The 11,539-nt window shown below is 42.0% G+C and overlaps 1 protein-coding gene across 11 annotated transcripts in view; it reads left to right on the plus strand.

The window, feature by feature from the left end:
• LOC133542188 (6-phosphofructo-2-kinase/fructose-2,6-bisphosphatase 2-like) overlaps positions 1-10,510 on the plus strand; it is a 92,659-nt gene extending 82,149 nt beyond the window's left edge. For 6 of the 11 annotated variants that reach the window (XM_061886092.1, XM_061886109.1, XM_061886132.1 and 3 more), the window contains 2 exons: positions 2,155-2,343; positions 9,612-10,510. In XM_061886092.1, the coding sequence (XP_061742076.1) occupies positions 2,155-2,343; positions 9,612-9,677 (255 nt within the window). In that variant the 3' untranslated portion in view covers positions 9,678-10,510. The remainder of the gene's footprint in view (positions 1-2,154; positions 2,344-9,611) is intronic. The other 5 variants (XM_061886102.1, XM_061886116.1, XM_061886140.1 and 2 more) reach the window with 3 other exon arrangements.
• Positions 10,511-11,539: the final 1,029 nt, after the last annotated feature.

Consider the following 11,539-nt stretch of genomic DNA (forward strand, 5'->3'; position numbering starts at 1 on the left):
ATAATATCGATAATGATAACAATAATAACAATATGAACAATATCAATAGCAATGACAATAAATGATGACAATAATACATATAAAATAATGAAGATGATGATGATAACAACAACAACAATAATAATAATAATCATTATTAGCCAGTGATGGAGTTTAACACTTAAGCATCCATGTTCACATTCATATACATTGCCCATACCATTTTTTTGTATCTTGTTTTGAACTGATGGACATTTGGACATTGCTTGAGCCCCACATCCAATCCGTTCCAAAGTTTCGCTCCACGCACAGACACACACAAACTTTTCCTTGTAGTTCTTACTGTTGGAACATTAAAGATACTACACACCCTTGGATTATGAACTCCTTCTCTGTGTTTGAAATGTTTTTGAATATTGGCAGGTAGAACCTTTTTGTTTGCTTTAAATAGTAATTGAGCTGTATTAAAATCAACTAGATCAGGCAGTTTTAATAATTTAGATTGTTCTCCCCGTGAATGCGTGGGTTCCCTCCGGGTACTCCGGCTTCCTCCCACTTCCAAAGACATGCACCTAGGTTGATTGGCAACACTAAATTGGCCCTAGTGTGTGAATGTGAGTGTGACTGTTGTCTGTCTATCTGTGTTGGCCCTGCGATGAGCTGGCGACTTGTCCAGGGTGTACCCCGCCTTCCGCCCGATTGTAGCTGAGATAGGCGCCAGCGCCCCCCGCGACCCCGAAAGGGAATAAGCGGTAGAAAATGGATGGATGGATGGATGGATGGATAGATTGTAAAAATAAAATATTTGTGTGGTCACAATATCCCACCTTGTGTATATATGTATATATATATATATGTGTATATATATATATATATATATATGTGTATATATATGCGTTTGTATATAAAAATATATATATTTATATGTGTATATATATACATATGTATATATACATATGTATATATATACATATATATATACATATATGTATATGTGTATATATATGTATATGTGTATATATATATATATATATATATATATATATATATATATGTATGTGTATATATATGTATATATATATACATATGTTTGTATATATGTAAATGTATCTATATGTGTGTATATATATATATATATATATATATACACATATATATGTGTATATGTAAATGTATCTATATGCGTGTATATATAATCATAAATGATAAATGGGTTGTACTTGTATAGCGCTTTTCTACCTTCAAGGTACTCAAAGCGCTTTGACACTACTTCCACATTTACCCATTCACACACACATTCACACACTGATGGAGGGAGCTGCCATGCAAGGCGCCAATCAGCACCCATCAGGAGCAAGGGTGAAGTGTCTTGCTCAGGACACAACGGACGTGACGAGGTTGGTTCCAGGTGGGATTTGAACCAGTGACCCTCGGGTTGCGCACGGCCACTCTTCCACTGCGCCACGCCGTCCCATATGTATATATTTTCACATATATATGTGTATATATACATGTTTATATGTACTGTATATTTGTATATATATATATATATATATATATATATATATATATATATATATGTATATATATATATATATATACACATATATATATGTATATATACATATATATATGTATTGTTACTTTACATGCAGTTGGCTTTTGGCCTCAGACACATTTCTTTAGCCCAATCTGGACCTCAAGTCAAACTATCTGCAGTTAGACATGTCATTTAATGGATGTTAAATGGCATTAAAACGCTTTAAATTAGCTATAAACTCTGATATCCAAGATTGTAATGTTTAATGCAGTCATATAATTTACAAGCAAAAAAGAAAACTTGACTGGTTGAGACTGAAACCCAGGCGCACTCTGCTGGCAGCTACTTGGTAGTGCACTTGTTTTCAAGTTTTAGTTAGCAACACATTAACTCTTTACTTTCATAATGAACGTTTGAATGTGAGTGTATTTTTGTACATGGACCTTTACCTCATTGTTCATTTTATTGAGAGCTCCTGGCTGATGGCGCTTGGCGGAATGAAGGATGCACCGCTTTTCCTCTTTTGCTCTTTCATGTTTTACACTTGCAAGTTCCGCTCTGTCCTTCGCTCTTTGTTAGTTTTCGAAGGCACACCTGCCGTATGACTACCTGCACCCCTCCTCGTCTCCTACCAGGCTAAAACGGCAGAGGACTGTGCTCGTTTGCTGCGGCGGAATAGTTACACACCTCTGTCCAGTCACCACCAGGTCAAGCGTCCCAGGCTGTACAGCGCCGGAAATCATCCTTGGCTGCCGCTCGCCCCCACCCCGTCGGCGCTGCTGCCCGAGGGCCGGCCGAGCCAAGTCAGTGCCGCCGCCTCTTGGGTGGGCTGTGTCCTTGGCGTGTCCACTCCAGTCTTCCCCAGTGTTCAGGTCCCTGTGTCCCCCCGTGTGTCACTGCCCCTTCTTGTGTTACCCACTCTTCTACTGTTTTTCTCGCTGTTCTTTGTGTGTGTGTATCGCCGCATGTTTGTACGCTTGCATGAGTGCATGCGTACGCTCTTAGGTCACAACATTAGGGACGGAGTTTGTCAGACATAACGAGAACGCAGACAACTCAAGAGGTTGAACCGTTTTGTTGAGACTGGGTTGACTTCTCAACTGTTCTAATGTGAATTCTGGGTTAAACTGTAACCTTCATGACAAAAGTGTCCAATCTCTATCCACCATGGTCATCCTGTTGACAAAAATCTAAGTTAAAAGACTAAAAACAATTCCAAGAAGAACAGCCAAGACACGCTCTTTTTCAGACTATAAGGCGCACTTATAGTTATACTGTGTAATTATGCGATTAAATCGGACGACTTTTAGCCGTGAGTGGTGCTGGAATAAAATGTCCGCTTCAACCAATGACGTCACAAGCACGTGTCATCATTCCACGACGTTTTCAACAGAACACTTCGCGGGAAATTTAAAATTGCAATTTAGTAAACTAAACCAGTTGTATTGGCATGTGTTGCAATGTTAAGATTTCATCATTGATATATAAACTAGCAGACTGCGCGGTCGGTAGTAGGGGGTTTCAGTAGGCCTTTAAAATCCTTTTGTTTTCTCAAATCTCGACAGTGAGCCTTATAACCCGGTGTGGAATAATTTTGGTTGTGCTTAACGACCTCAAAGCTATTTTATTTTGATATTGATAAGTGTGACGAGTAGATGGCAGTCACACATAAGACAAGCGTGTAGACTGTGATATGATGGCAGTCAAACATAATAAATATGTGTAGGCTGTAATATGACTCAAGTAAACAACAGCAAAATTGTATATGTTCCATTGAAAATATAGAACATTACACACGGCACTCAAAAATTCATCAAAATGTTTTAGTACGACTTTGGTAAGCTATGAAGCCGCACCGCTTGATGGATTGTACTGTGCTTCAACTTATGAGTATTATTATGGTGTATGTATAAGGTAAGACATATTGTCTGGCTTTTTGTTTCGCAATATTATGCAAAAGCAACTTTTCTTACCTTCTGGTACCTCCTGATCTGTATTTGGATCTTCCTAAGTCCTGAAAATGTGCTCGCTTCCGCCTTTGTAGTCCGTGAAGACACCGTAGTCGATAAGATTCTTCTTTTTCTCTATCTTCTTGTTGTGGGACATTCAACGTCTGCTGTTGCCATTTCAAATATAAAGTAGTGTAAAGTTCTTACGTGTTTATGTCAGTAATATCGCCATGAAAGCGCTAATACATACCTGTGTAGTGAGTTTACATTATTCACTCAAGGAACTTTAGTTATTAGAGAGTTCCAGTTGGATGTTTTTTTCACGGAACACATTTCCGGCGTTGTTATTGCACTAGTGAGCCACAAATGTGAAGATGCTGCTTTGTTATTTATTGAAATAAAGTCTGAATATCATTAAAACAGTTAGCGCCATCATTTGACAGTTCTTCCACTCCTGTCCTTGCATGCTATACTGCCACAATAAAGATGACGGAGAAAAGACGCTATCGTATGTGAGCCACGTAAATAACACCGCCCACAAAACGGCGCATCCTGAAGCAAGTGTCGAAAAGCGATTTGAAGATGATCTGTAAAACATAATCTATGCAGTATTTTGACCAAAGACCCACCATTACATGTTATGTAAACGACAAGGAAGCGTTTTCAATTTAGGAAAAAAAATATATATATATGACCCCTTTAATGCCCCTCATGATTCGGTGTGCATCTTTTGTATGAAGATAGAACAGATCTGTTTTACAGAATTTTTTTAAAAAGCTGCGGGCCGCACTTCGGTCTTCTATTTTAAAGTATTTTACTCCATATTTAACTCATGTTAAAGGGGAACCACACTCTTTTCGGGAATGTTGCCTATCATTCACAATCATTATGAGAGACAAGAAGACAAAACGTTGTCTTTTTTTGCATTCTAACTTGTACAAATTGGCTCGTGCTTGATAAATACGACGAGATAAGCTAAGCATTCTACATTAGCACAAAACAAGTTTGAGTTTTTAATGTACAATACAATGTGATAGGACACCGATCTGTACTGAGTGAAAAACATCATATTACAGTATATGTAAAATATTTAATGTTCTGTTTGTACACAGCTAGACAAACAGTGTATGTACTGTAGTTGTAATAACACGCAAGATGTGCTGCGTGTATCATCATCTGTCTGTTTGGTCCAGCTGGCCAGGGACGTTTTTCCAGTATATTTTGGTAAGCGTTTATAATCATCTTTAAAATCGTGGAGAAAAAAAAAAGCACGTTCTTGTCTCTTATGATTGTGAATGATCGGCAACATTCCGAAAAAAGTGCAGTTCCCCTTTAACATTTTTAACTGTGATGCAAATGTAAAGACAATCAGAATGCTGTTTTAAAATGGCCGTCAATCGAATGTGTGTTCGTTATATAACTGATATTGAATTGATTAATTGCATTGCTCATATTGTACTGAGCAGCCATGTCACGCCGATTTCTGGTTCTATGGCAGAGTGTCCAAAGTGCAGCTAAGGGGCCATTTGTGGCCCGCAGCTCAATTTTTGTTCAAACATACCTGCGTGAGTCAGCCATTTTTAATTTATGTAAAACCGGCTGTATCGCAACATGTCCACGATGAAACCCAATGAAGGAAAATGCTGTTTGTTTGCTTGAACCAGCACAAGTCACGACACAAACTATCAGCCTCATCTAAAGTAAAGTGCCTTTCTTTTAACTTTTATGACTCGTCGTGCCTTCAACTGTGAAGAAGTCTGTCCATGTGGAAAGAAGAGTCCTGCTTCACTTACAAACTTTGACAATAAGATGGACTTTCCGAAAAACTACTTTTACGACGGACTCAGTGACTATTTATGGCAATGGATTAGACAATGAAACGGTAAGTAATAAATAACATTATGTTATAAAAGTTTGAATGATGCGATTTGATGTGTAACTAGCTTTTAGCCTTCTACTGTAAGACAATTGAGTCACTGTCTTCCGGCAAAATAAAGAAAATGTTTTTTAAAAAACACTTAAATGGATCAGTTAGTAATATAATTTTTTTTAATCGATTAAGAATCGTCACAAATAAAAATTGTGATTCATCCGATAATCAATTTTTTGACACCCCCATAGATGACAATGAATTGCTTAAAAAAATGACCCCTTTAAAGGCTAGGCTCTGTATATCAAAAATAATAACCAGCTGTGTGTTGTGAAAAATTTGTATTATTAATAATTTGGATCAAAATTTCAGCTCTTTCTCATTTTATTACATCTTTTCTTTTTCTTACAAGTTTGGTTTTTTTGCAACAAAACTTGAGCTGCTGTGCGCACATGGCCCCCTGGCCGCACTATAGACACCCCTGAAATACCTAAAAATTGTACAATTGATCACCTATAACACAAAGCTGACACTAATTTTTGTCTTCAAACTAATCGCATGTCTATTTCTAGCATTAGTTTACCAGATTTAATCCACTCATCTTCTTCCGCTTATCCGAGGACGGGTCGCGGGGGCAGCAGCCTAAGCAGGGAAGCCCAGACTTTCCTCCCCCCGACCACTTCGCCCAGCTTTTCCCGGGCGATCCCGAGGCGTTCACAGGCCAGCCAGATGACACAGTCTTCCCAACGTGTCCTGGGTCTTCCCTGTGGCCTCCTACAGGTTGGACTTGCCCTAAATAGCTCCCTAGGGAGGCGTTCGGGTGGCATCCTGACCATATGCCCGAATCGCCTCATCTGGCTCCTCTCGATGTGGAGGAGCAGCGGCTTTACTTTGAGCTCCCCCCAGATGGCAGAGCTTCTCACCCTATCTCTAAGGGAGAGCTCCACCACCCGGCGGAGGAAACTCATTTCGGCCGCTTGTACCCGTGATCTTGTCCTTTTCAAAGCTCATAACAATAAGTGAGGATGGGAACATAGATGGACCAGTAAATTGACAGCTTTTCCTTCCGGCTCAGCTCCTTCTTCACAACAGCGGATCGATCCTCATTACTGAAGACGCCGCACCAGTCCACCTGTCGATCTCACGATCCACTCTTCCTTCACTCAGGAACAATACTCCTAGGTACTTGAACTCCTCCACTTGGGGCAGGGTTTCCTGTCCAACCGAGAGATGGCACTCCACCCTTTTCCGGGCGAGAACCATGGACTCAAACTTGGAGGTGCTAATTCTCATCCCGGTCGCTTCACACTCGGCTGTGAACCAATCTAGTGAGAGCTGGTGATCCTGGCCAGATGAAGCCATCAGGACCACATCATCTGCAAAAAGCGGAGACCTAATCCTGCAGCCACCTAACCGGATACCCTCAACCCCTTGACTGCACCTAAAAATTCTGTCCATAATGGTTATGAACAGGATCGGCTACAAAGGACAGCCTTGGCCGAGTCCAACCCTCACTGGAAACGTGTCCGACTTACTGACGGCAATGCGGACCAAGCTCTGACACTGATCGTACAGGGAGCGAACCGCTACAATCAGACCGATACCCTGAGCACTCCCCACAGGACTTCACGAGGGGCACAGTCGAATGCCTTCTCCAAGTTCACAAAGCACAAGTAGACTGGTTGGGCAAACTCCCATACACCCTCAAGAACCCTGCCGAGAGTATAGAGCTGGTTCACAGTTCCACGACCAGGACAAAAACCGCACTGTTCTTCCTGAATCTGAGGTTTGACTATCCGGCGTCGCCTCCTCTCCAGTACACCTGAATTAACCTTACCGGGAAGGCTGAGGAGTGTGATCCCACGATAGTTGTAACACACCCTTTGGTTCCCCTCTTTAAAGAGAGGAACCACCACCCCGGTCTGGCAATCCAAAGGTACCACCCCCGATGTCCATGCAATGCTGCAGAGTCTTGTCAACCAAGACAGCCCCACAGCATCCAGAGCCTTAAGGAACTCTGGGCGGGTCTCATCTACCCCCGGGGCCTTGCCGCCGAGGAGCTTTTTAACTACCTCAGCAACCTCAGCCCCGGAAATAGGAGAGCCCACCACAGATTCCCCAGGCACTGCTTCCTCATAGGAAGACAAGTTGGTGGGATTGAAGAGGTCTTCGAAGTATTCCCTCCACCTTTCCACAACATCCGCAGTCGAGGTTAGCGGAACACCTTCCGCACCATACATGGTGTTGACAGTGCACTGTTTCCCCTTTCTGAAGTAGCGGGCGGTGGTCCAGAATGGCTTCAAAGCCGTCTGGAAGTCGTTTTCAACGGCTTACCCGAACTCCTGCCATGTTTTTTCCCTCTGCGACAGCTGAAGCTGCACACCGCTTGGCCTGTCGGTACCTATCCACTAACTCCGGAGTCCTATGAGCCAAAAGAACCCGATAGAACTCCTTCTTCAGCTTGACGGCATGCCTCACCGCCGGTGTCCACCAACGGGTTCTAGGATTACCACCATGACAGGCACCAACTACCTTGCGGCCACAACTCCACTCATCCGCCTTGACAATAGAGGTGCAGCACAAGGTCCACTCGGACTCATTGTCCAGCACCTCCCTCGTGACATGTTCAAAGTTATTCCGGAGGTGGGAATGGAAATTTTCTCTGACAGGAGACTCTGCCAGACGTTCCCAGCAGACCCTCACAATACTACAAAGTCGATCATGGAACTGTGGCCTAGGGTGTCCTGGCGCCAAGTGCACATATGGGCACCCTTATGTTTGAACATGGTGTTTGTTTTGGACAATCTTTGACGAGCACAAAAGTCCAATAACAAAACACCGCTCGGGTTCAGATCCAGGCGGCCGTTCTTCCCAATCACGCCTCTCCAGGTTTCACTGTCGTTGCCAACATGAGCGTTGAAGTGCCCCAGTAGGACAAGGGAATCGCCCGGGGGAGCACTTTCCAGTACTCCCTCGAGTGTTTCCAAAAAGGGTGGGTACTCTGAACCGTTGTTTGGTGCATAAGCACAAACAACAGTCAGGACCCGTCCCCTCCACCCGAAGGCGGAGGGAGGCTACCCTCTCGTCCACTGGGTTGAACTCCAACGTACAGGCTTTGAGCCGGGGGGAAACAAAAATTGATAACCCAGCTCGTGGCCTCCCACTGCGTGCAACGCCAGTGTGGAAGAGAGTCCATCCCCTCTCGAGAGAACTGGTTCAAGAGCCCTTGCTGTGCGTCGAGCTGAGTCCGACTATGTCCCGCCGGAACTCCTCTACCTCGCGCACTAGCTCAGGCTCCTCCTCCCCAGCGAGGTGATGTACCACGTCCCAAGAACTAGCTTATATAGCTGAGGATCGGACCGCCAAGTGCCCTGCCTTCGGCTGCCGCCCAGCTAAAAATGCACCAGACCTCTATGGCCCCTCCCATGAGTGGTGAGCCCATTGGGGGGGATGACCCACGTTGCCTCTCCGTCGCTCGCCAATGTGCCCCACCTCTAGGCCAGGCTTCAGAGGGGGCCCGGTGACACGCGAGGGAAATCTGAGTCTTTGATCTTGCATTCCCATAGAATTCTTTGAGCTGCTCTTTGTTTGATCCCTCACCAAGGACCTGTTTGTCTAGGGCGACCCTACCAGGGTGCATGAAAGCCCCCGGAAAACATAGCTCCTCGGAGCATTGGGACAGATTCAATCCAAAAAATCCAAATGGCTCCCGCACACTGTGACTTCCCGTTAGGCGGCTCTGGTGGAAAAGGTTGGACAGCCCTGTTCTATGGTATTCATCACACTTGTGTCTACTTTGTGATAGTATGTCAGCCTCTGTCTTCTGTTTGTCCCTTGTCTGTGAACTTTGTAGCCTGGCGCAGGAAGCAGCTGTTTGTGAGTATTTTGGAGAGCTCTTCTCGCGCATTCCCGTAGTTTTGATCGGCATGCCGGCATGAGTGTGCGTGGATTAGACAATGAAACGGTGAGCTATAAATAACATTATTTAAGAAATGTGTTGATTTGATTTGTTGTGTAACTAGCTTAGCCTTCTACTCCGGCAAAATAAAGAATATTTTTTTCTAAAAAAAAACAACAAAAAAGCACTTAATTTGATCAGTGCCAAGTTGCCAACTGTGTTTGGCAATGGATCAGTTAGTAATATAATCCGTTATTACGTTAGCAATGTAGCTCATAGCACAGCTAACTGTCTAGCCTTTTTTAGCCTATGTTGTGTAAAAGTGTGCTGTGAAAAAATGTCACACTGATACATCGTCCGCCGTGTTCCTCGCAGGACTTACTGTGCGAAGGAACCCACTTTGGCAGCTTCGACAAAACGGGCGACTGCGTCCGCTTTTGAGTGACGACGCGTCGACCACGACATCAGGTACACCCGCACCAAATCTCAAATGAGTCAAGAGCGCAATTCGGAACATGTTAATGTTTTTGTTTGTTTGCTTTGTCAGCTTGGGTTCGAATTAATTCTGATTGCTAAATGTTTCCTATTGCATGCAATGGGAATAGTCCGTTCCACCATGGAACCTTCAATACAATGTTTTAGAAACATTTTACAAACACAAATGTTAAAGAAAACGATGTGTTACACATTCATGACTTGATGAAACTATAATAAAAACCTTATTCCATTTTTATTATTTACCAGTAGATGGCGCTGTGAATGTGTCATGGTCATATTATTAAACAAGGTACTCGTTTAAGTAACAACTTGCAATGTCAACATTTCATGTCTGTCTGCACATGCTGATGCTTACAGGAATAAAGGATTAATTTTACGGGCATGGTTTGCAACCAGCAAATTAGATGTACAGTATTTAAAAACTTTAAAATCAAAGTTTTTCTATATGTTTTAGTGGATTCTGGACGGTTGAAAATGTTATTTTGTAATATTTTGTATGCCTGATTTGTGTATTCAGTTCTTATAATTTGTAGTTTTTATTTTCTTGTATTCCTCTTGCTATTTATCTTTTTATGTCAATGGAGGATTAAGCATGACAGGATACCTATTTGTGCCTTTTTAGCTGATAAAATTGAATTGTTTTATTGATTTTTTTTAAATTATAAAATGTATAATTGTCTTTGCAGCATGTGTGTTGATGCAAAAACGCGAAATTGTGTTTGTGGTCCTTGTCTCATGGCCATGATTCAAAACTATTAAAGACTGTCATAACTTTTCCTGTGGCTCGCTTGTGTATCAATATTTGTAATTATATTCTAATACACTGCTCACTAGTGTTACCATCTGAATTATAGTTCAGATATATAGGGAAATAACTACAAAAGTACATTTCATTCATTAACGGTGTTACCAAAAAGAGTAGTTAGAATAATACATTGTTAGATATAGAGAACATACAAACCCTTTATTCATTGAATCAAAAATACTGAAATTCCATGGAATAGTGAATTTGCAAACAGCTAATAGTATACACCACGGGTGTCAAACTCTGGCCCACGGGCCAAATTTGGCCCGCTCTACAATTTCATTTGGCCCTTGAGGCAATATCAAATTAACATTAGAGCTGGCCCGCCGGTACTATAAAGGCACTGCCTTTAGCGTTGTCAACAATATGTTATCATGTCCGCTTTTACTCCATACAAACAGCGTGCTGGCCAAGTCACATGATGTGACTTGTACACACACTTAAGTGAATGCCATGCATACATGCTCAACAGCCATACAGGTCAGACTAAGGGTGGCCGTATAAACAACTTTAACACTGTTACAAATATGCGCTACACTGTGAACCCACACCATACAAGAATGACTAACACATTTCGGGAGAACATCCGCACCGTAACACAACATAAACACAACAGAACAAATACCCAGAACCCCCTGCAGCACTGAGTACCACCAAAACCCGCCCCCACCACCAACCCCACCCATCTCATTATTATTTTATTTTAAGATTTATTAGCCTTTGGAAAAATGTAATGTTGATATTTACCTCAGAAGGCTGCAAATAGAAAAGAGGCATTAAATGTTTTATTTAAATTGTATTTATTTGACCATTTGTTTTTTTTTCGTTAGTTTTTTTTCGTTTGTTTTTTGAATGTTGATTTTGCACTATTAAGTTATATAATTATTGCTTGTTCCATATTCATTGTTCAAGCAAATCAGTGTAGCAAACTTAGCAATAATTAACAATTTATCCATGCACTTTCTCTTGTTACTTCAAGGCTTGAATGTTTGATTCATTC

Source organism: Nerophis ophidion, linkage group LG02, assembly GCF_033978795.1.
Source record: "Nerophis ophidion isolate RoL-2023_Sa linkage group LG02, RoL_Noph_v1.0, whole genome shotgun sequence".
In the NCBI taxonomy this organism is placed as follows: Eukaryota; Metazoa; Chordata; class Actinopteri; order Syngnathiformes; family Syngnathidae; genus Nerophis; species Nerophis ophidion.